Source organism: Canis aureus, chromosome 10 (genome assembly GCF_053574225.1).
Source record: "Canis aureus isolate CA01 chromosome 10, VMU_Caureus_v.1.0, whole genome shotgun sequence".
NCBI classification, from domain to species: Eukaryota; Metazoa; Chordata; class Mammalia; order Carnivora; family Canidae; genus Canis; species Canis aureus.
In genome coordinates this window covers 52,872,465-52,897,516 of record NC_135620.1, presented here as the reverse complement: position 1 = coordinate 52,897,516, position 25,052 = coordinate 52,872,465, and the positions used below count along the sequence as shown (strand labels likewise).

General features: G+C 49.2%; 1 protein-coding gene across 12 annotated transcripts in view; it reads right to left on the bottom strand.

Annotated features, from left to right (window-relative positions):
• The window catches only part of DNAI1 (dynein axonemal intermediate chain 1), a 123,912-nt gene that overhangs the window by 9,290 nt on the left and 89,570 nt on the right, over window positions 1–25,052 (bottom strand). For 9 of the 12 annotated variants that reach the window (XM_077912326.1, XM_077912328.1, XM_077912325.1 and 6 more), the window contains 9 exons: window positions 24,595–24,721; window positions 24,204–24,325; window positions 23,841–23,960; window positions 22,803–22,862; window positions 21,243–21,377; window positions 18,249–18,333; window positions 14,437–14,554; window positions 14,139–14,182; window positions 4,619–4,896 (listed from right to left, as the gene is read on the bottom strand). In XM_077912326.1, the coding sequence (XP_077768452.1) occupies window positions 4,619–4,896; window positions 14,139–14,182; window positions 14,437–14,554; window positions 18,249–18,333; window positions 21,243–21,377; window positions 22,803–22,862; window positions 23,841–23,960; window positions 24,204–24,325; window positions 24,595–24,721 (1,089 nt within the window). The remainder of the gene's footprint in view (window positions 1–4,618; window positions 4,897–14,138; window positions 14,183–14,436; window positions 14,555–18,248; window positions 18,334–21,242; window positions 21,378–22,802; window positions 22,863–23,840; window positions 23,961–24,203; window positions 24,326–24,594; window positions 24,722–25,052) is intronic. The other 3 variants (XM_077912329.1, XM_077912333.1, XM_077912337.1) reach the window with 3 other exon arrangements.

The window sequence follows — 25,052 nt, the reverse complement described above, 5'->3', positions numbered from 1 at the left end:
CTTCTCGGGGCTGGAGACAAACATATGGGAAAGTGTTTTGGAGACAGAGCTGTTGTCTTATGAAGATGACACGCTTGAGGCTCAAGTTTCTGTTGCCAGATGTGGAGGCCTGGCCAAGCCCTGTCCCAGAGAGCCTGGGTGGGGCTGGGTGCCCAGAGCTTTCCACTCTTCAGCTCCCTTCAGACCTCCCATGCTAGGACCCTGTCCCTTCCCCCTGGCACAGAGGCCTGGTGAGGGAGGACAGAACACACTGCTGCTGCCTGTGACCAGAGCTGTCACCATGGCTGTGGAGGGGTGTGGCTGGGAGGGAGAGGGGATCGTCTGTCCCTGGCCAACCCCCAGGCTTGGCTGATCAGAGCTGCAGAAGGGCTGGCCGGTCCTGCCTGGGCCTGTCTAGGCAGCTGGCTCTTTTTTTCACTGGGGGGGCCTAGAAAACTACAGAGCCTCTGAGGTATAAGTCAGAGCTGGCCCTTACACTGGGACCTCTTCTCCTTCTGTGTAAAGATAGTCTCTTTAAAGGGGGGAGGGGACAGGGGGTGTCAAAGGCCAGGCTGTAAGAGGCGCTGGGGAGCTGCAAAGGGAAGTGTTTAATGAGCAGCCGCCACATGCATGGAAATTGTAGTTCACACCCCACTTAGCAGCCTGATGCCCGATGGGGGTTGCTGTGTGTATTTGCTAGTGAGCATGTACGTGTGTGTACAAGTCACACGTGTGCTCCTGGGGTGGAGGCCGAAGGGTAGGAATAAAGGGGGTGGGCAGGTGGTAAGTGGGGTTCAGGGAATGAATGAAGGCCCAGGACGTATGCGGTAAGCAGCAGAAGGAGCCTGCTTAGCTGATTGATTCCTTCTCTTCTGCAGTATCTGATTAGGGCAGACCTGCTTGCCCCTCGTCTCTGTTCATCTATCCTTCCCTGCTCCCTTCCCCAGTATTGCACAGAACACACCCACATCCACAGAGTATTGCTGGTTGAGGCTTCAGAGAGGGGCTTGAATAGGGCTGGGCTACCCAGAGGGGCTTCCTTGGGCAGTAGCCTGTGCCGTGGGCTTGGAACCTAGTCCCCTTTGAACAGACAGTTCTCTCCCTGACTCTAAAACCTTCCATGGCTCCCTGCTGCCAACAGAACAAAGTCCTTCTGCCTCAGCCTGGCATTTGAGATCCAAAATAACCTCTCTGCTCTCCCCCAAGATACAGTCCCCCCTCTTTTTTTAAAGATTTTTTATAAAAAAAATAAAATAAAAATAAAGATTTTTTATTTATTCATTTGAGAGAGAGAGAGAGAGCACAAGCAGGGGGAGAGGCAGAGGGAGAGGGAGAAGCAGACTGAGTAGGGAGCACTATGTGGAGTTCAATCCCAGGAACCCCAAATCATGACCTGAGCTGAAGGCAGATGCTTAACTGACTGAGACAGCCAGGCACCCAAAGACACAGTCCCTTTAAGAAGGACCTAGACTCTAGTGTTTCTGACATGCCATTTACCAGCCTAGCTTTCCTCCAAGCTCTAGGCTTACACAGCCTACTGCCTGTAGGACACTTCCTCTTTTTTTTTTTTTTTTAAGTTATTTATTTAAGTAAAATTAAAGGGGATCCCTGGGTGGCGCAGTGGTTTGGTGCCTGCCTTTGGCCCAGGGTGCGATCCTGGAGACCTGGGATCCAGTCCCATGTCGGGCTCCCGGTGCATGGAGCCTGCTTCTCCCTCTGCCTGTGTCTCTGCCTCTCTCTCTCTCTCTCTCTCTCTCTCTGAGACTATCATAAATTTTTAAAAAAATTAAAGTATGGTGTTCTTCTAGCTTCTTGTATTAACTTCTGTCCAAGCCTGTTCCTCCTCTGTCATTTCTACCTCTGTGGGTGCTCTCCTGGGTGGTGTCCCAGGTAGTAGCACCAATTCTTTCCCTTTCTCACATCCATCTAATTTCCTTCTATTGATTTTCCTGCCTCACCAGAGCTCACCCTACCTTCTTATTTCTATCTCCACTGTCCCTGCTGTAGCTTGGGCTGCAAAGTCTCTCACACTGCAGTGAGAGGACATCTCCAAGACATGAACATGACTGTTACTTCTCTGTCCCAGACTTTCTGATGGTTGGGCAGCCATTTTCAAACCATGCTGGAGGGAGCTCTGAGCAACCTCATGAAAGTACCTTCAAGGACAGGGCAGTGATGACAGGGGACCCTCAAGTAAGCAGGAACCTGACTCACCAAAGCTGCCCCATTCCCACCTCTAGCACTTCATTTGAAACCACTGACTCAAAGTCCAAGCTTCTTTCTCGGTAGAGAAGCACACTCACACCTGGTGCCTGTGCTTCCCTCAGGCCCTTTGCCACCTTCCCTGCCTCTCACATGTGCTCCAAATGTGTCGTTCCCGGCCCCCACTCCGCCTGATGTCTCTGTGTCACTGCACACGTAACCCCTTTGTACCCTTCCTCATCTGACTCATACTTTTTTTCTTTTTTTAACTAAAATCTAGACTTCATTTGAATTTCTTAGTTTCCTCCTAATACCCATTTTTGTTGTGTTCTAGGATCTCATATTACATTTAGTTGTCATTAACTAATACTTTCTCATCCCTTACCATTCAGCTCAGGTGTTGCTTCCTCTGGGAAGACCTGGCCCTCTTGCCCCTTCTCCCTATCCTGGACAATCTATATGTCCTTCCTCAGTACCCCCAGGAGCCCATTCACAATTAGCATTTTGCCCTGTCCTGCTTAACCCCTGGCTGTGCTTATCTCCCTACTAGGAACCCCAGGGACCAAGCCCTTAAGCATCCTCAGCTCCCAGAGGAGTAAACAGAGGAGTCGCTGAATAGAGAGATGAATGAGGAAAGGGGGACGGAATGAGAGGCAATGAGGGAACAGGAAGGCAGGAAACCAGTGAGGGAGTGAGTGCCAGGCAGCCCCTCCCATGTCACAAGCCAGTCCAGCCAAGAACTCTTGAGTTTTTGGTTTTGCAAAGGCACTAGCCTGTTTTCCCAGCAGGGTGGTGGTGGTGGTGGTGGTGGTAGTAGTGAGGGGGGACAGAAGGCCATCCCTGTCTGGGTGGGTTCCAGTCTCTCTGGCACCTGCCCAATGAAAGCCATAGGGTATCTTCTGCATGCGCCATTTCTTTTCCCAACCTGCTATTTGATTCAGAGAACACAGCAGAGTGGTAGCAGGATGGTTGGCCTTGGCCCGTTGCCCTCTCCTGGGCTTGAGGAGGGTGGTCAGGCCAGTTACAGATGCTCTGTGCTTGGCTCTGGGCTGTCTGAGCTGGGGGAGCAGGGGCAGGCCTGGTGCTGGCTTAGTCTAATCAAAGCAGGTCTTTTCTCCTCTTGGGTGTTTAAAGTCTTTGCAGAGATCCTCCTCATGTCTAGAGACCTCTGTGTGCCTGGAGGCAATGAATTGGAAGGTGGGATTTTCACAGAACTCTTGAGACTTGAGCTTTGGCCTCTGCTTTGGTGGAAAGCAGGGGGGGGAAGATTTCTCATGGGAGTGGGCACCTCCTTCTCTGTGTCCCTGGTTCTGGGAAAAAGATAAAGCGGAGAGGGCATCAGGTCCCCTATGCCTGGACAGTCCCTCCTCTGCTCAGGGAGCTGAGTGGTCTGGGAGCTGAGTGCCTAGGGCAGGTGTCCACGTGACTCAGGGAGCTCGGGACCAGAAAGGCAGAAGTACAGTGCCTGCCTGGAGACTCTATCAGGGCAGGGGGCCAAGGAAGATGAGAAGACAGAGTCCCAGCACTGCCTGATGAGCCCAGAGACCATGGGAAACTTAAGGCAGAAATCCCTCCTTAGATTTGCCCAGACCTGCCCATGGGTAAGGGTTCGCAGCCTCAGAAGGAGGGGGCCTGGGGCACCTGGGTTGCTCAGTGGTTGAGCATCTGTCTTCGACACAGGTCATGATCCCAGGGTCCTGGAATCAAGTCTTGTATCAGGCTCCTGGTAGGGAGCCTGCTTCTCCCTCTGCCTATGTCTCTACCTTTCTCTCTGTGTTTCTCATGAATAAATAAACAAAATCTTTAAAAAAAAGAAGGAGGTGGACTTTTGGAATATGGTAAGGGGAGGTCTGCAAAGCCAGAGCTAAGAGACTTCCTGAAGATGAAATATGAAATCCACTCCCAGTGCAATAAGATGGGAGACATAGGGTGAAACCTAGCTCCAGTGTTGGAGTAATGGTCCCCTCCTATGCCCGTCTGGAGAAGAGGGGTGCTACAGAGAGGCCTCAGGGACAGACCTACCAGGCCTTACAGCTCTACCCAGAGGACAGACAATTGGCAGCACCTGTCTTTGTCTGGGAGTTGTCCCAAATCTAGCCCAAATGGCAGAGGAGAGCCCCCATGGGGAGACGAGGAAGCCCATAGGCAGGGAATTGGAGCCCTTGATAGACTCAGCAGAGGCCTGTCAGGCCTTGAGTCTTCCAGCCATGGGCTGTGAGTCACTGACTGCTGCACCTAAGAGAGCCTTAGAAGACAGAAGGGGCCCTCCTGATAGCAGCTCCGCAGCAGCAGACCCTTCACCTCCTGATTATCACCTTCTGCCCTTCTCTGCCCCTTTGCACACCCAGATCCTTGGACTCTAAGCTAGCGCCTGTCATTCCCATCCCCTTGCCTGTGGCCTGTCCTCCCCAAGGTCCCTCCTCCAGAGGTTGCATACCCACTTCTCCCACCGTGGTTCCAGGCTCACCTGCCACACAGGGTCTGTATGTTTGCCAGACTTGGCTGAGCTGCGGAAGGAGGGCTGGGAGTGGGGCTTCTTGAGGTTGTAAATGGCCACATTACCATCATAGTGGCCCACCACCACCAGGTAGGGGTGGTCCACGTGCATGTCGAGACACATGATGCCGCTCTCGCTGCTGAAGATATATTCAGGGAAGCTGGGGTTCTTCATGCTGTAGAGCAGCAGCATGCCCTGGCTCTGCTTCATGAAATCATCTGTCCCAGGGAAAATGCCAGGCTGTGGTGGGAGGATTCAGCTGCCCCCCTAGCCCCTCCCCCACTGGGTAGACAAGACCGGCCTGCTGTGCTTGTCAGGGAGGGTGGGATTCCTCTCTGGGCTTCATCTTCTCTGTCTCAGAAATGGAATCATGAGACTTGGTTTACCCCTTCTAAGGGTTCACAGGAGGATAAGGTGACCAGGCTTATCTGAGGGATGGGCAATCATTCTCCTTTTCTCCCTGGGGTACAGGAAAGCAGGATGCAGGCTCAAAGAGCTTCTAGGTGAAGAGTGTGTGGGCTTGGGAAGAAGCAGGAACCTCAGAAGAGGAACCCAGGGGCAGGAGTTCGGTTTGGACTAACGTGGAATTCTCTATATGAGTTCCAAACTAGCCATCTATGGACATCTTCCCATACCCTCTGGGCCCAGGGTCCCCAGCTATAGACTGCTCTCTAGATCTAGGCATGCTCCCAGAATTGAGAAGTCCAAGGCCAGCCAGTCAGGCTTCCACAGGCCACTGTGTCACACTTCTGGCCTGAGCACAGCTTTTGGTGATTAACAGTGGACCGACCACTCAGCAGAGGCTTCCTCCCCACCTACCCTATGTCAGGCGAGAGCCTCCCTCTTTCTTTCACTGCTCATGTGGCATCCATAATGTAGTCACTGAACAGAATACAGTCCTAACTCTCAGTCCAGCTCTCCTGCCACCACCAGTTCAGGACCCTTCCCAAGCTTAGGAAAGGAAGAAGTCTAGAGCAGCCCCCCATCTTGGGGACTCTAAGCTAAGGGAAACTTCTAGATGAGATGAGGGCTCACTCCCCTACCAGGGCTACTTCTTTTGTCCCTGGTAACTGCAGGCCTAGGCCTTCCAGAAAACATGGCCAGTCCTGAGGTCTTGAGCCCATGGATGGGAAAAATGGGGAGACTGCCTCACCCTGATTAGTTTTGCTGAGTCATTCTTTCTTTTTTCTTTTCTTTCTTTCTTTTTAAGATTTATTTACTTATTTTTGGAAAGAGAGAGAGAGATCATAAGCAGGAGAGGCAGAGGGAGAAGAAGAATCCCAAGCAGAGTCCGTGCTCAGAGTAGAGCCCAACGTGGGGCTTGCTCTCACGACCCTAAGACCAGGCCTGAGTGGAAACCAAGTGTCAGATGCTCAACTGACTGCACCACCCAGGTGCCCCTCTGTCTTACTTCTAAAGCTGCCCCTTGCTCAAGGGAAGAAGTGCCTGGGCTGGACTCAGGGACAGTATTGGTTGGGTTCCCTGGGCTCTGGGGATGAGCTTGGCTACAGCCAGTTGCCAGATATTCCTGCCCCAGACACTCTGCAAACACCATGTGGTGCTTACTGGGAGCCAGTACTAGGGAGCGAGTGCAGCCAGGAGCCAGGCTGACCTTAGGTAAGTAGAGTTAGAAACTGAGGCAAGTTGGTGTGCTCACCAGAACAGTTCTCTATGGGGAAGCCCACCTTCCCTTGCTAATCCTTACCAGGTCTGGGATCCCTTTTGGGAATCCCTCCCCCTGATCACTTGTAAAGGAGGCTTCATGTGCCAGGAGGGGGTTGCTCCTCTAGTGGAAGGTGCCAGGGTACAACTTGAGGCATGGGAAGGGCACCCAGTGGTTGAGGAAGGACAATGCTCTGCTCTGGAGAAACGTCTCACAAAAGAGGAGGAACTGGGCCTTCCAGATCTCCCAGAGCCAGGGGGGTTACCCTATGCCTGACACTATCTCAAAGTCAGTAGGAACTGGCCTTCAGGTGGAGTGGGGAGCTGGCAGTCCCTCACTCTGTAGGGCTCCTTCTGGGTGGGCCCTGAGGGCTGACCCTGGTTGGGAGAAATTTGTAGCTGCTGAAGGAAGTGATCTGTCCCCTCCAGATCATGCAGGGCTTGGACTGAGGCAGTGTGACAGTCATTTGTAGTTCCTTTTGTTCATCCCACAAATCCTGGACCTCCCTGTGGGCTGGATCCTGGGAGGGACAGAGACACTCCACTGGAGATGTAGGCTTGTCCTCAGCAGCCCCCAGTGTGATGAGAGAGCCCCATCCCGCAGCCGAATGAGACCAGCACCTGGATGGGTAGTGAGTGGTAACTACCAGGACACTGGTGAACTATTGATGCCCTTAATGTCCAGTCTGTCCTTGATGTTGGGTGGAACTGACATAGGATGAGTGGGTAGGCACCCAGATGGTGAGCAAACAAGTAAGTGAATGAGTAGAGAGTGACTGATGCTCGGGCTGAGGACTCAGACTCTCTCCTTATCTCATCAAGGGGCAAAGGTGGGTATGACCCTCACACTTGTTCCTACTATGGCACAGGCAGGACCTGGACCCTCAAGAGACAGCAATGACCCCCTGCGTGTGTACAGTCTTCATGACTAGTGAAATAAGAAAAGGGGGGGCGGTAAGAAACCCTAGCCTGGCTTAATAGCTCTGTAGTGAGGACATCTCTGATCTGCTCATAGAACCACTGAGACTAGAGGCTGGACTTTTGGGTCCTGATTTACATAGAGAGGTAAACTGAGGCCAGAAGGAAGAAATGGCGTGCCTGGCTGCATCAGATCCCTCACATGGTGTTTGCGTCACACAATATCTTGTTTATAGCTGAAATTACACTGCACTGATCTGGTCTTTATGTGGAGATGGAGAAAGGAAGGGGACACTAGACCTAATGGTGTGGTGGTAACTGGCAAAGCCAGTCCAATCTCTTCAGAATCTGGACTAGAGAATGTGTAAAGAACAGGGCACTCACACATGATAAGGGGAAGCTTCTGGCAGAGAGAAGCATGGATTTCAAGAGATGGGGACACAGAGAACATTCAATCACATGAAGACCTTAGGTCCTGTCTTAGTTCTCAGGCCACATACATCCTGACAATAAGCCTCTTGCCCTTGGTGGTCTCTCTTACTTGCAACCAAATGAGTCCTCCTGATATAAAGATCATGATTTCTTTTTGTTCTTTCTTTTTAAAGTAAGCTCTACACCCAACATGGGGCTTGAACTCACAACCCTGAGATCAAAAGTCTCGTGTTCCACTGACCGAGCTAGTCAGGTGCCCCCAGATCACAGTTTCTAATCATGCCTAGACTATATGTTTCCTGAATTCCAGTTCAGGGTTCTGTCTTCCAAACCACAATGGGAGAACACAAAAAACTCTCATTTAACTGGTGCTTCCTTTCCACCCCATCTTATTCTATGATGTTCTCATCCCTGACTCTGGTGGCCCCTGGGAGACCTCACTATTCCATTTTCTGAGTATACCCAGGTGACATCACAGCCCAGACCTCCAACAGTACCATCATCTTTTCCAGAAGTCCTAAAATTACATCTTCACTCAGGCCACCAGGGATCCCATATGATATCACTGCTCAGATAACCAGCAGTCCTTAGTGACTTGTCTAGTGATCATTTCCCAGCTCTCCAACATTCCCAGTATGATATCACCAACCAGGTCACCAGCAGCCTAGTACATCATTGCTCGGCTCTCCAACACTCCCATCACAATGTCACCCACCAGGAGTCCCAGTATAACGCTGGCATCAAGGGGTATCTATAGTGCCTCGGTTCCCAGTGGAGACTAACTAGAATCTCATCAGGCTCTAGGCTTACAAAGCCCTGGGCCCTGAGCCCCGGGGGTATCTTGTTCTGAATATCAGAAATTCCCTGGTTTCTCAAAGTAGGACTGGAGGGTCCAATGACAGATGGGAGCCCCCAACCCCACACTCCACTGTATAAAGAGGCAGAGACTCTGAAGTCTGGGGCCAGTGAGGAATTCCTGGTTCCTCTGAGCTGCATGATTTCAGTAAGTAAATGTGGCTAGGTAGAAGAGAGGAGAAACAGAGGAAAGGAAAGAGAAAGGGACAGAGGGAAAGAGAAGAAAAGAGGGAGGGGAAGGGAAAGAGAAAGGAACCATTTGGTCTGTGACTCTGAGACAGAGGGAGAGGGCTGCTGGCTTGGCATTAGCTCCACTTTATGCTCTTGCCCTTCTCCAGGAAGGCTTCCAGATCATTCAGCCTCTCTTCTGTGTGTGGGGCGCCTCCACTCTTCTCTACCTGTACGTTGTTATTATAGGTGGTCATGAGTAGGTCTTTCTGTAGCCTGCTGCAAAGGCTCCGTCAAAGGATGGAGTGAGCACGGCTTAGCCCAGCAGGTTTACTCTCTCCGTTGGGAGGGTTGCCTCCTGCTACCCCTTGCCTCGGCTAGATCACCTTTAAAGCCTGCTGACTCTGACCTTCCATGATCCACAAGATTCGGGGAAGGAGAATCAATCCCCTAGTAGAACCTGATCTGGCAGCTCTCAGAAAACCATGGTGTCAGGGAAGGAGGGCTTAATGCCACCATAGACCAAAGCCCTCACTCCCTCAGCTCCCTATGGTGGGGCCCTAGCAGAGTAGTGCCCAGTGAGGAGTGTGGATGGATGGGTATCTTCTTGAACTGGCAACCACCAGTGGGGGTCTCAGTCCCAGAGCTCTACCCCTGCCTTGCAAGTAATAACTCTAGATCACAGGGGCCATTCTGGAGAGTTCTGGCTATCAGAACAGAGGGGAAGCCTGGGCTCTTGCTCAGGATTCAGGGAAGGCAAGGTAGACAAAGGGCACGTTAGGGTACCAGGTTAAAGCCAGGTCAGTGGTCAGAGGGAATTGGATGCCAAGCTGCAGACAGGTTGCCAAGCCAGCCTCAGACAGCACACCTCCTCCTTTCTTACTGTGGCTTTCCAAAAAGAGTCCAGTCCAGGGCTGACTCCAAGCCAGCAGCCATTTAAAGACTCCCTTATTAAGACATGCAAGAGGCATTTGGAAGGGGGCTGTGGTAGGCGGAATAACAACCCCTCAGATGTCCATGTCCTAATCCCTAGAACCCATAACTATGTTACTTAGCTGGCAAAAGGGATTTTGCAGGTCTGATTAAGTTAAATACCTTGAGATGGGGAGATTATCCTGGATTATCTGAGTGGACTCAATGTAATCACAGGGGGTCTTATAAGGGAAAGAGGGAGGCAGGAGACTCAGAAAAGGAGGTTGAGAATAGAAGCAGATGTCAGAATAATGCACTTGCTGGCTGGAAGGGGGCCATAAGCCATGGACTATGGGCAGCCTCTAGAAGCTGGAAAAGGCAAGGACATGGATGTTCCCCTAGAGCCTCCAGGAATGAAAGGATGAAGCCAAAATCCCTGCTGACAACTGATTTTTGCCCAGTGAAACCCACTTAGGCTTCTGACCCCCAGAAATGTAAAACAATAGACTGATGTTGTTTTAAGCCATTAAGTTCATAGCAATTTGTTACAGTAGCAATAGGAAACAAATGTAGTAGGCATTCAGGGAAGGTTGACCCAAACTCTATTTTGAGGAATCAGAGAGAGAAGCCCCATAGATGATACCTTTTCCTGGGATGGTTTAGAAAGAGGTCCTTAGAAGTCTGGGTGATGGATGCAATGATCCCCAGCTCTTCTAGTGACAATAATGAAATCTTTCCTCAGCTTCCCACACCCAGCCTTGCCACCTGGGACTCCAGGAGCAGAAATGCCCTTTTAGTTAGGATTTTCACAGTCTCCAAAAGCAGGGACTAGCTCAAGGCTGCACTAAGACAGGACATCAGTGCTAGAGGGTTCCAAACCTCTGGCACGGCCCAGAGGCCCAGAGGCCGTAGTGCCAGGCTGGGTTCTGCCTCCCAGGCAGCTGGGCTTTTCTGAGCACTTTCCTCCAATTAGAAATCATATTTAAACAGCGTAGGAAATAAGAGCAAGGCCTTGGAGACAGAATACATCAAGCGGGACATTTAATTTGATTTAGGGAAAATGAGGCAAACATTTGAGAACCTACATAACTAACCAGTAATTAAACTAACAACGGGAATGCCCTTGCACTACAACCCGGCAAGCACAGTGGCCTTTATGGACTGTATTTACAAAGAGACCTGACAACATAATTAGTCCTGTAAATTTTACGCAGCCTGCAGCTGAGGAGTGATGGATTTTGTGTGTGGAGGATGAACGGGGAGAAATGAGGTGGATGAATTTCCATTTTCAGTAAATGAAATTAACACTGCTTAATTAGTGAAGCTGACAAATAAATGATCAGGAAAGATTTAAATCCCTACAAGTGTATCCTTGGCCTTGGCAGGCTCAGAGATCGGCCAGGATGTGATCGGACAGAGTGGGAAAGGGTTCAGTGCTGGGACTCAGGGCCTGACTTTGGCTCCTCTTGAGGGCTGCCCTCAGAGGGAGGCTGGGCTGAAGTGCAGCTGGCTCCTCTGTCTTTCTTAGGGGTGGCCCACCGCGAAGCTTCCCCCTCATCTCTTGTGAGCTAGTCAGGACCACACAGAGTGTCCAGGATCTCCTCCACCATCCCTGCCCAACGGGCCATGAGGAGTTCCCATTTCCCTGCTATCAACTGGCTAATGGGCTGGAAAGGATCCCTTCAGTGTAGCAGGCCGATATAATTGCATCCCAGCTTTGCCCCATGGGCCACCCCTTCCTAGACTACTTTCCCTTGCCCTCTGGCAGTGTTCCTCCATCTGCTTTCACCTGCTCACAGCATCTCAACTTTGCTGAGACACAGGAGCCGGGCCCTAGGGGGCACCCCAGTCTCTGTTTTACATGCAGCTTGACATGCCCACCACCTCATCCCCAAGAGCCACACAATGAAGGCAAGTGCAAATGCTTCTGTACTATTGCAGGCAAGTGCCTGGACTCCCTTTTCCCTACCTCTTGCTCCTGGCCTGGCCTGGCTCCAGCCACCCTGCTCTGTGCCCAAATAGAATGGCCACAGTCCTTCTTAGGCATGTGCCTATGCCTGCCAAAGTCCTGCTTAGCTGCGTTATAGAATAAATATCAGGCAAAAGGAGGCCCGAGCTGAGTTCATCAGGGTCAAATCCAACAGTAAACCCACATTCTTCCTCCAGTGTTTGTCTGTATGAGGCAAAGTCTGATGACAGGAGGCTGGCATCTGGGAGTTTCCAAAGACAGTGTGATGGATGCTGGTGAGCCAGCTGCTCCTCACAATGACCTCATCCAGTGACTAGGGTGCCCTTTGCCTGCCTCAGCTTTGCTCTCTTTCTTTCTGGGGGGGCCTCTGGGCACTCTAGAGCACAGGACTCCCAGAGGTGATCTCAAAAGTGAATGCAGGAGCCCTTCCGAGTCCCAGATCAGCCTGGTTCTGCTTGGGCCTCTGCAGAGTGGTGCTGAGATCTGCAAGGCTCTAGCTGGTCGATAACTCCTTTGCTAGTGGCAGTAACAGCAAATACCACCACTGCTGCTTCTGGGGCCTGCTCTCTAGAGTAGGTAGGGGACTTATCTGATTCTCCTCCATCCCTACGGCCCTCTCTCTCTGCTTAGGTCCCCTAAGAGTCCTGCGGGAAAGCCAGGGGACAGAATGGCAGACAAATCAGCAATTACTGTCCTTTACATGTCAGTGGTTCCTATAGTTCATAGGGCCCATTTGCTTTTCTTTCAAGTGAGTCTAGCAACAACCCTGGATGGAATTCTGGCAAGTGTCGCCTCTTCATGTCACCGACAAGGAAACCAAGGCTCAGAGCAGCTTATGTCCTCAGGTCACACCTGGGAAGTAACCCTCTAGGCAGAAGTTCTACAACTGACTGGTACTACCCAGGCATGTGGATGTGGCCAGCAAGGGACAAAGTATGCTTTGTGTATGCTTGCCTAAAGGAGGCTGCTGGGCCTGTCAGGCTTAGGGTCATCTATTCCTGACTTCTCCACCACTACTGACTAAAGCTGCCCCTATGGATAGCCTCTGCATGACCCCAACCAGCTGCCCCTGCTTCTGGCACTGGGTGGGAGGAGGATGGGGCGAGAACTGATGTGGTTTCCCTCCCACCTGCTAGGGAGCTTCCCCCACCCTCGCTTCAGTCCTGGGCAGAGAGCCTGAGCTGAGAGCAGCCTCACAGGGGGTCCACACCCACTCCTGGGAGGGCCTGCCCAACCCCCAGGCCCTGTTCCAGGCCCAGTAGCTGCAGCAGAGGGGGAGGAATGTGCTAGTTCCCTGCCAGAGGGGGAGGGTGCTTCCAGCTTGGCAGCAGCCCACCCTCAGGAGTGGGGACACAAAGCGGGCATTTAGGGCATCCTCAAAGGCAGCCCAGACCACGAGACTGGGAGCAGCTCCAAGGTCTCCTCCCTGAGAGGAATAATAAACACCAACTCCTCCTTGCCCTCCCTCCCACTCCCCAACCCTGGTCAAAGAAAGGGCTGGGTGCACAGGCAGTCTGAGGGGTAGGGACCAGGAGCTTGCACGTCTGCCAGGCAGCAGAAGCTTGGAGAATGGAAGGGTTTTCTGTTCATAGATGCTGATCCTCCCAGCCAGAGAACATGCTGTTAGCCTGGAGAGCTGCAGCTAACATGAAGTGTGGGGCCCTCTCCCGTTAGGAAGGGGGAATGTCCAGCCCAGCACAGAGGCAGGGGCTTCTGCTGGGAACATGGAAGATGAAGGGAAAGCAACCTACTACACAGTTCCCACACTGCTGCCTCCTGCTGTGGAGAGACGGGTGGGCCAGCAGGGGCAGCAACAGCCTGGACAATAAACAGTCTTCCAGGGCCCTGGGGCCAAGTGAAGAACATGAAGCACCTTGCCTCACTCCTGCCTGCTCCAAAGCCGGGTCAGGAAAGTTCTCGCTCAGCTTCACCATCCACTCTCTCCCCAGGTCTGGTCTAGCCTAACTTCTCATGCTTCCCAAACCCACTTCCCCATTCCCACTCCACAGCTGTGGTCAAGGTCCTGCCATCTCTTTCTGAGGAGCCTCACCAGTCTTCTAAGTGGTTTCCCAGCCCCCAGCCTCATGCCTGCAATACCCCCCTGCTCTGGTTCTGTCCCTGCCCTTCTCAGGTTCCTTCAGTGACTTCCCCTCAGAAGAATAAGACTGCCCTCAGGATAATTTCCAAGCTTCTTGAAATAGCTTATCAAGCCCTTTGGGGGCCAACCCTGGCTCCTTCAACAGTTTCATTTCCTCCCATATCTCTTGTGCCTCTGGACCTTTGCATATGCTATTTTTTTCTGCCAAAAGTGCTATCCCCTCTTTCTTCACGACAATAACACCTTCAGGGCTCACTTTGGCATAGTCCTTCACCCAGCTCTAACTGCTGGTTGGATTGTCGGTCTTTCCCATTAGACTGTGAGCTCCTTGAAGGCAGTGACTACATCTTAGTAATCTTTCACACCTCACAAAGAGCTCTGCACTGAATAGGTACTAAAGTGTTTGCTGGTTGAGTGAGCAAATGAAAAAATGCCAGATTACTTACAGGAGCCATGTCCCACTGCAAATAGATCATTGTACTTTGGATTCCTGCAAAAGAAATATCAGCCCATTGGCCCAGGAAATGAACATGGCTTTCCCATGGACACAACACTGATGCCTAACTACACTGCAGACATCTACTGTTGACTTTAGAGACCTGGGCTGATCCCACAATCCCATAAGAATCCCAGGTCCATTTTTTCCTCTAATGCTACATATCATCCTCAAGGTGGTTAAGCGCAGTACAAGTGCCCTGCTCAGGCGCTCAGGGGCTCTGGGTTTGCGGCAATGTCTATACTTACCAGCAGAGGGCGGTGACAGCCAGGCGCTTGGCTTTGTCGTTTTGGAACTTCCAGAGCGGCAGCAGTGTACCCTCCTGGTCTCGGTACTCATCAGCAGCATCCTCGTAGTACTTGAAATCTTAAATGCACCCACACTGAATCAGCCCTTGGACTGCCATTTTATGGCAAACCCATGTCTGCCACTTTCTGTCTGTACCTCCTTGGCCAAAACAGGCTCTGTGTTTCAAAGTGGGAATAGTAATAGTACCTATCTCGAAGGACTGTTGTGAGGATTAATTATACTTAGAAAAATACCTGGCACACAGTAAGCTTTGTATATGTGTCATTGTTACTGTTCTCACTGCTATTGGAGGCAAATTACAATAAAGTAGCCATGTCCTCCTAGATAAAATCCCAGGTTTGTCCATCTTCACATCCGCTGCTATGCTCCACTATGGTGAAGAAAGCTGCATGGATCCCTGAACTGGGTTCTCTGAACTCAAGTTCATCTCCTGCCCTAAATGATCTCTGCCTCCTGCTTCCTCTGACTTAGGTAGAAGCACCATCCATCTTACCACTTAGCTAAACCGGAAACCTGGATAATCCTTGACTAATCTCTTTCTGTCATCTCTCATATTTTCTTTCTACTTCTTTAATTCATTCATTTTTTTCCCCAAACCCATAGTCAATGCCCAAGAACCATCTCCTAGGTTATTACATCCTCCTCCTAATTGGTCTCCCCACCTCCGATAACTCCTCCTCCAGTCTGTGCTCCCCAGAGCTACCTGAGTGAAAACAAATAAATCGCCTCACCACACTACCTCCTCCACCCCACTGAAAATCCCTCCATGACTCCCTTTGTACAGGGCTTCCTGGTCAAACCAAGACTCCAAGCCATGACTTCCATGGCATTTCCAGCTAAGTGTTCATGTAACCTCTATATCAAATAGTGTCTAAAATGTCCCGCTCTTCCATCTTCCTGGCAGACTCCCACTCACTGCAGATCCTCTGTGATTAAATTCCCTCTCCTCTGTGAGGCCTTCATTTTCTTGCTGAGCAGAATTCATTTCTTCCTCCATTTCAGCCTTGCCTCTTCTCTACTGAAATATCTGTCACGCTGTGTTGCTTCTATTTATCCTTTTGACTGTCTCGCCTACCAGACAGCTCCTGAGGAGCAGGCAGCTTGTTATATTCATCACTAGACTCGAAGTGCCTAGCACAGTGCCAGCCACACAGCAGACACCCAATGACTGTTCAAAGAATGCAATGAAATAAATCACCAGAAGTGAAAAGTTTCTCAGTCTTTTTTCCAACCAAGGGTGACCCATTAGAAAACTAATGCTCTCACCCAACATGGTCAAGGACATGCCCAGGCACTGCCCCAGCCTTGAGGTCATGGAACTACACTCAAACCTCAAAAATATCTCAGAACAACAACAAAAAATTAGAGTGATCAGAGGCATGAGCCTTGATCATATCAGAGATCCCTGAGCTTAGGCAATCTTTGAATATACCTCATTTCAGAGAGGAGATTAATTGGGAACACTTCTCTGCTTTCACTTCTTCATGACTAGATTTTCCCAAAGGGAAAAGAGTATGCAATTAAAAAAAATCAAAGTTCAATGCATTTTTATGTGATTGTGTTCTTATAAATGAAAAAGGTTCACCAAGGCCAATTTCTCCATGGATATTAATAGTGTTTGCAGCCCTTTCGGTGGGCTGGTTGGAGAGGCTGGGTTTCAGAAAGCCAAGCTGTGTGAGTGACAAATTCATTCACAGCTGCTGTGTACTTTGACAGCTTTGAAAAGCACTCAAGGTCGTTTTCCAGCCTGAATGATAACAAGGGGGCTTGTTTAGGCTGCTGGTCTTGGCAGCCTTGGTTTCTATGTCCCATGGGTGAGCAATGAGCATCAAGTCACCAAGAAGAGCCCTAGGCTGTCAGCAAAGGAGACCAGCCAGCAACGAGGAGCTGCCAACTTTGGGGAGGCAGCTGCTCCAAATAAATGCACAACCTCTTAGGGAAATACAAGCCACTTGGGAATGTGCTGTTCATGCCATGGGAAGGATTCTGTTTCCCTGGCTCTGTCAAAGACACCAGAATTTCCCAGGCCCCCAGGATTTAAGCATTTCTGAATCAATCTCTTTCTTCACTTCATTACTAATTAATCACCAGCATAGACTTATTGAATGTTTATTTGAAATGTCTCTTCCAGCTCAGTGGCCCTGTAGCATTGTGCTGAAGGGCTTAGGCTATGGATCCAAGGGGCCCATGTTCAAGTCCTGATTGCTCCACTCACTCCTCATACTAGCTATGGTTTTGAATGAGTGGCAATAGTCCAGATTTCTCACCTACAAAATGGAGAGAATATTGGTATCCATCTGACAGTGTGGAGGTCAGGACGATATAAAGTAATATATGCAAATTGCACAGCACAATGCCCAATATATGGGTCATTCCTAGGGAATACTGGTGCTGGTTTTTCACTATGGTAACTGCATCCTTTTCTCCCCTGGAAAAGGTATGTTGAGGCCCATTCCACCCCACACCTGAACCTCATCTTCATCTCTGTCCCTGTATTTGGCCAATCACATCCTTCTCTGGCCATGCTCTCACTGGGCTATGTTCCCACCTGGACAGTATATTTAAACTGTCTGCAGGAAAAGCTCGGATTCCCTGAGATATTCTAGGTCCTTCATTAACTGGCTCTAATCACCTTCATAACCTGAACTCTCCCTACTTTCCAACAAACCCCTGTTTGAGTCACTGAGCCAGCTGCCCTTTGTCCTCAGAGTCCATTCCAATTTGTTTTTACCACCAAGTCACTGCTCATGCTGTCCCTCACCCAGTGAAAACATCTTCCTTTCTGCTAATCTCCCATTCAACCTCTGCTTATCCCTTGGCATTTAGCTTATCCCTCCCTGCTGCCTTCCTTTACTGCTGCCACTCATCCCTTCCTCCATTCTTGAGGATCCCCAGAGCAGTTTCAGTCTGTATTGTAGCATTTATATTGTCTCCAAGATGGACACAGTAGAGACAAGAATTAGGAAGCTCAAGACCTAGATTTGGGTCCTCTCTGCCATTCACTAGCCAGGTAGATTTGGATTTAGCTTCCTCTTGTGTAAAGTAGGGGTAATACTCTCTGCTCTCTGCCTGATTCCCTGGGCTGTTGGGAAGTGATCCATTGGATCACTAATGTGCAGGTGTTTTTGCTGCACCATTGTCAGATCTCATCAATAGACCCATTTTTTTTCTTATTCCATTGTTTGTAGTAGACCTGTGTATGCCATGTCTTCCAGGTGACATCCAGAGGAGGGAAGGATTAGTTTTTCTCCCCCTTGCATCTACAGACCTAACATGGGACACTCATGTCTTATACGAAGAATTTTAAAAAATATTTATTTAATTTAGAGAGAAAAAGCACAGAGGTAGCAGAGGAAGATGGAGAAGGAGAGAAGCAGAACCCCACTGAACACAGAGCCCATAAATCTTGATCCCAGGATCCTGAAATCCTAACCTGAGCTGAAATCAAGAGTTGGATTCTCAATCAGCTGAGCTACCCAGGCACCCCATGAGGAATTTTTTTGTTTTTGTTTTATTTCTTTTTTTAATTTTTATTTATTTATGATAGTCACAGAGAGAGAGAGAGAGAGGCAGAGACACAGGCAGAGGGAGAAGCAGGCTCCATGCACTGGGAGCCCGACGTGGGACTCGAACCCAGGACCACGGAATCACTCCCCGAGCCAAAGATGCTCAACAGCTGAGTCACCCAGGTGCCCCATGAGGAATTTTTAATACAGGCTATAATAGTAGTTGTCAGCACTTCAAATCTTACCTTGAGCAACATCATCATAAGTGTTCTGGTTGACCATCCGCTCCACAATTTTAGCGGCCTGAGTCACTTTGGTGATGTCATCACTCTGTGGAGATAGAGAGGCCACAGGTCCTCATACTAGTACCTGGAAATGTTATGCCTCAAGCCACAGTCAAGATGTACAATTGTGTCTCTGACACCACCCACCCCAGATAACTCTGTAAAGATATCTCTTCATGTGTCAAGGACCACTCACCTCCCCACCCCCTTTTGGGCATGCCCAGCTCATAAATGGCACAAGGAGTCTGCAATGCCATACTTGGCTCCTGGGCACCGCCTGCCTCATGATCTTTCATTCTGAGCTTATTCAGAAGGCATCTTGGAGTACAACATAGGACATTGAAGAGATCCCAGGAAGGGTATTGGAGGGAAGAACAGAAAAGGGAAGGTAAGAGCCTTCTTCAGTGGAGACAGAGAGGTTTCACCATTTCAGGAAATGACAAAGACTCCCATTAAAGAGAGCTTCTGGTCCAATTTATTTAGTTAAGAGTTGAGGAAGACATAGAAGCCCAGAGAGGGGAAGAGATATGCTTGTATACCAGAAGTACAAGGCAGAAATGACTCCTAATCCAAGACTTTGCCCACTGCAGGAAGGAACCAGATGAGTGGGCAGCTCGAGGGGCTCAACATGGCCAGGTCCATGGCTCTTGAAAATGAGATATCCCAGGAGTGTCAGCATCAGGTGGTAGAGCTACACAGACCTGCATTCCCTTCCCATCCCATGGATTAGGAGTCAAGTGGCAACTTTAGGCAAGTTATTTCTCTGAGTCTTAGAGTACACATGATACAGCAGGGATGAATAATGGCACCTGCACCATAGGGTCACTGTACCATACTAGCAACTGTACATAATCTTGGGTTGTTACAACAATCTTGCAAAGTATCTTTAGGATGTCTTTCCAATGAGGAAACAGGTTAGAAAACCCCAGCTAATAAGTAGCACAGACAGGATATAAACTCAGCTCTGTGGACTCTAGGTCCCAAGCCCTCAGCTTCACACAGAAAGCCAGTCCCTCACTAGCCTGAACACCCTTGCCTTATCCTGGCAGACTCAGGGTTTTTGATGTGCTCTGAAGACAGAATGTGGTGGACTTCAGTCTCCCTTGTTCTGGATATTATGCTACTTGAACAGACATAGCTTTTCATTAGTTCTGACTAAACTTGTGGCCTCTGAACCCTTTCTCCCATTCCTGTCCCAATCTTTCAGATCAGACAAACTTGCTTTCATTTCTGTACATTCATCCAAATCATGAATGAGACAAACTTGAGATCTATTACTCCAGGGTATCATGGAATTATTCCACTTTCTCCCTTCCCATGCACTTGAGTTTTATATCAACTTCATCAGATGCAAGTCACTGAAGAAGAGGTCACTCTTCATGCACTGGGCCTAAGCAAAGGGCCACTCTATTTTACAGACAGCCAGGACCAGTTCTTGGGATTCCCAATTAAAACTCAATTGCCTTGTGTAGTGGTTTTACACTAAGTATTCAGTGTCCTGCCTCCACTGTAGCTTCTTCGTTCAGAGGGCTGGTATCTTCCTGCATCACAGCCTTCAATATCAACCAAATTGGAAGATTCAAGTGTAGTCCTTCTTCCCTGGGCATGTTAGACACCAAGTCTGATAGACATGTTAGGCACCAAGGGCTTGGACCGAAGGACAATTTTCAGCCACAGGGACATTTCTTCTGTTTTCTAGGTCCTGGCAGCTGCAATTAAGGTTTCTGCAATAATGGTCCTAGCACACAGCCTATAGCCAAACAGCCTATAGCCAAACCATTGATGGATCTTCAAGTGAAATGTGACCCAGGCAAATAGCCCCTCTGAAGCTGCTAACTTCTAGGTAATAGTACAGGGGAAGTCAGGGGTCTTGACAGGGCAACCCATGGGGCAAGGACTTCATCTTTCACCTCAGGGTTCCAGTACCCAGCATGATCATGATCACAAGTGCTTGGTCTGTAGTTGAATGAAACTGAATTGAGGCAGTTCATATTAAGCCAAGGCAGGGAACCCTCAAAGCTCTTGCAAAATGTGATTTTTATCAGGGACATGGATTTGAGTGGAAGTGGGGATACCTTAGACAAAGCAAAATTTCCTTTAACTCATCTGGTTTCTATAGCAGAGCCACTTCCCAGAGCTGCCTGGGAACTCTCCAAGGTGCTGAAACCAGACCTAAGCTTCCTGTGGCCCTCATCTTTCCCACTCCACTGCAGGTCAAACTCAATCTGATATCCATACTGCGACTCTGGCTCCTGACCCAACTTTCTCTCTGTTGAAGGGACAAATGTGGTCCTTCAGCACTCCCCGTGGTGATCTTCCCTGTGGTGACCTATCACTATAACTTCCATGATGATCCCCAACCTATACAGGCTATACCCACAGTGAGCCCCCCAACTATTACCTCTATAATGACTCCTATATGGTTCTTTACAGTAAAAATCCAGCCAGACAGTAAAAATCCAGAAAGACCACATCCAGTGGCCTGGACTTGCTGGTGACTGTGATTAGCTTTGACTTGGCTCCTGGCCCATAAGACTCACCATAAAAATTGGGTACAAATAAACACAAGGACTGAAGGTCAAAGAGCAAATCACTCTCCCAAACCCCAAGAGCCCTGCTCAGGGAGGTAGTGCCTTATTTTCATATCCCACACCATCCTGAGAAGACTCCTGAGCTCTTTCAAGGTGTACATTGGGCTTTCAATAACATTTATGTCTTCTGTTGCCCCATAACCCAATAATCTTGAATCCTATACAAGATTGGAGAGAGGTGTGGATTGCCAGAGGCTGTAAGTCTTCTCACATGTTTCTACAAGGAAAGAACTCTTCATACTTCAACATTAGCACTCCCCTTAAGGTCTGTGACATTATTTCAGATAGACAGGCTTCTCTACCCAGAGACCAAGATCCCACTCAGTTATTCTCTGTGACAGAGCCATAGGAACCTCCATCAAACCTGGGACTCCATAGATGTCATCTTCCTCATGGCCATCTTCCCCATTTTTTTAGCCACTGGTGTCTTTGCCTTCTCTTTCTCTTTGGTCTTTTCCTGCTTCTCAAGCTCCTCTACATAGGCATCATAGATCTCCCACTAGGCAAGGGCAAGATGAGAAGGATCATCACAGGGCAAAATCTTCAGCCAGCCAACTCCTATTCAGCTTCTAGAGCTTGAGGAATAGATTATATCAACCCCTGTCACATGTCTCTATAGCATCCCCTACTTGGCCTACTGTAGTTATATATTCAATGTCTATCTTCTCTGCTGCCAGCTTGAGGACAGGAATGAAGGAGCTCTCAGGGTACCTCTGGGATGAGCTTTCCACCTCAGGCTCAGTTATCAGCTGGAGATCAGTATTGTTCCAACCTACAGACCCCACTAGGCAAAACAAATGGGCTAGCTCACATTTTTCTTGGTGAATTATAAGACTCTGAAGTAGAATATTTTAAAAATGTTTCCCCCATGGAGATGTAATAAGCTTTACTAGTTCATGTTGGCAGTCTACCACACTGACCACACCTTGTGAGCATAAAAAGGTAAACGAAAAGTAAATGATGGGTGCCTGGGTGGTTCAGTCAGTTAAGTGTCTGACTCTTGGTTTCAGCTCAGGTCACTATCTCATGATCATGGGATTGAGCCCCATGCTGGACTCTACACTGAGCATAGAGTCTGCCTGAGATTCTTTCCCCCTCTCTCCCCCTCTCCCTCTGCTCCTCCCCTGCTCACTCACTCTCTTTCTAAAATAAATAAATCTTTTTTTTTTAAAGTAAGGGGACCCCTGCTAACTGGATCTGACACCAATAGGAGCTCCAGGATAGTAGCAAGGAAGCACCAAGGATCTGGGACTGGGCAAAAATTCTGGATCACATTCTGTGGTCTCCAGAGTTGGGCAGTCACTGCCACCTGGAGGCCAGATAGACACACCTTACATTACTGATTCACCCATGGGCCAGTATTCCACACTACAACATAATTCAATGTTTGTTATCTCATTCAGAGCCTTCTAACAATCCTGTGAGGCTGCTTATCATCCTCATTTGACAGAGAAAAAGAAATTGATGCATTAAGGGTGACATGGTTTGCCCAGGATCTTATAGTATGAGCAGCAAAGCTGGGGGCTGAGCTCAGGGCTCCTAGCACCATATCCTGCCCAAATCAGAATGGTTATCCAGTAGGATTTGAGGGAGAAGGAGGGTCTGCAGGAACAATGAAAGCTGCTAGAAGGGCAAGCTAGAGTGCTAACACTTCAGAGTCAGCCTTGGGATACCATGAGCTGCAGAGAGTCAGAAGCCATGCCTTTTCCCCTCTTTGACAGCCTTGCCCTGGAGGGCATGTAGCTGATCTAGAGTTCCCTGGGTGGTGACCTACTGTCTCATATGCCAAGTGTTCAGAACCTGGATAAGGAACAGGAGGATGGATGAATGAGGAGGGCAAACTACCAGAGGAATCTTTGACAAAGATGCAGGGGTAGGTGGCTGGAGGTGTGATGATGACTTTTAAACTGACCCAGGGTCTTACCTGATTGGCTGTGGCTGAAAAGTTTGTCCTGGGAGGAGGTTCCATCTGGCATTCTCGGTCCTAGAGAACAATGACAATGGGAAACCCATAGAAAGCCCTCAACTCCTTCTCAATTAACCCAACAGTATATCTATAAGTGAAGTAGTTCAGTTGGAGCAGTGGGAGGGGTGGGACATGGAACTGGGGAAGTAAACAGGGCCTGAATAAAGGACCAAATGATGCAGTAAAAGCCTACATTTTCCTTCTAAGTCTCCTTCAGAAGAAGCCTAAGCTAGAAATCAGGGGCAATGAAGCCTGATTATCCCAGTTTCAATCAAGAAAAACTCCAAGTGGGGGATGGACAGGTCTCTGGCCAGCTTCCTGTTGCAAGACACAGAGGTCAGCCCCTGGCAAGCTACTGGGCTAATATCCTTCACCCTTACAAGACTTCCTCCTAATACTGGGGTCTCTGGCTCCACCAGAGGAATACACTCCCTTTTCCTTGTATATCATGCAAATTACTGAAGAGGGACTATACAGCATGATTAGGAGTACTAGAAACCCATCCCATAGACCTCTGCCCTCCATTCAGAGGTTGGTTTCCGTAAAGCACTGTCTTATATATGTGGATATCTCCCCTGAAACCCTGAGAGGTTCTTTCAGCCTGGTACTCAGAGCCTTCCATACTTATGAGCCAGGGAACTTTTCTAGCCTTTTCCAGCTAGTCTACTACAGACCATCAGCTTCAATCAAACTGGCTCTGAGTCCTGCCTCCCTGGCACATTCTGGCCTCCCCTCACTCCCCCAGATCTTATTGTCCTCTCCAAGGCCTGTACATGCTTCAGTCTCAGTGAAGGGCTTCAGACTCCTTGTTATCCACTCTGAACTCCCATCAGGTTGGCTTACAAGGACCCAAACACATGCTCCCAGCTCTCCTCAGCCTGTGCCTCTCATCCTTCCAAGCTAAGGGCTGCTGAGACTGGGAGCAGGCCTGCTCCTTTCCTGCCATGCAAAGTGCAGAGCTTCAAGGTAGAGGCACTGCGGTGGGGGCTGCTCTACCCGGAGAGGGTTGTTTAAGGTCTGTGAGGCCCTCTCACTGAAGTTGAACTTGTTGGTAAGCTTTCGCTCCTTGGGCTGCTTAGGAGTCATCAATTCTTCTTCAGTCACTTTTTCAGCTACCTGGAAAAAAAGACCCACAGGATCAGGGATCAGCTGTGAGAAGAAGGTGGTGGGGAGTCAATAGTGGGGAGAAGTCATATCCTAGGAGAGGATGGAAGTAGGAGAGGGTGATGATGCAAGAGGTATTGGTACCTGCAGCCTCTAACCTCTCACCTTCAGCTCTACCTCCAACAAGTTACCCCTACAGCTTTCATCCACACCTGGAGCTGGAAGGGGAGGAATGGGAGCAATATTATACTGTACCTCAGCTACAGGCATATCTGTTTGACTCCCAGCTTCAGTTTCAGCTTCTGTTTCCTTAAGCTCTTCTTCTTCTTCAAGGATTTCAGTTTCAGAAATCACCACCTTAGTGGACTCCTGAGAACCTTGGTAAGAAATTGCAGGTGAACCCAAAGCCCGAGCCTACTCTCCCACCCCCTGGCAGGGCCAGGCTTTCTTGGTTTCTACCTTTGAGACCTCAGCTATACCACAGTTCTCATGGGTTGACTCCCAGACCTAACCAGGACAGCCAGCTATTGGAACGTTATGTAAGTAGAAGTTCTGCAGAGTTCTGGCTTAGTATTTGCTCCCTTGGGTGACCATGGAAAGGGGCCCGGGCTCTGGGCTCCAGCTCTGAGCTGGTCCCTCGGCCTACTTGCTGCTAACTCATCCCGGTAGTGCTGCCGCCGTCCTTCGTCCGAGTCTTTGGGGATCAGGTTCCCGACCTGGCTGAAGTGAACTGCCAGTTGGTTCACAACACCAATAAGCTTATATGTGCCTTCCTAAGAGGAGAGGGGACTGAGTCAGACCAGGTGTCCCAAAAGGGTCGGAGTTGAAATGTAGTCTGCCTTCATTCTGTAAGGCTTAATGTGGTCCATCTGTATATATATATATATATATATATATATATATATATATCCTCCAATCTTCAGTTAACCTGAAGTTTTCATTACATTCCAGCTTAAAGAAGAAGAGGCAAATGAAATAAAGTTTTTTTTTTAAAGTTCTCATCAAAGACATATTTTAAAATATCTTTTCTTTCCAACTTTGAATAGCTCTGGATTTGTCTGTCACTGGCTCTACATCCATGCCTTGGGATCCTCATATACCTGT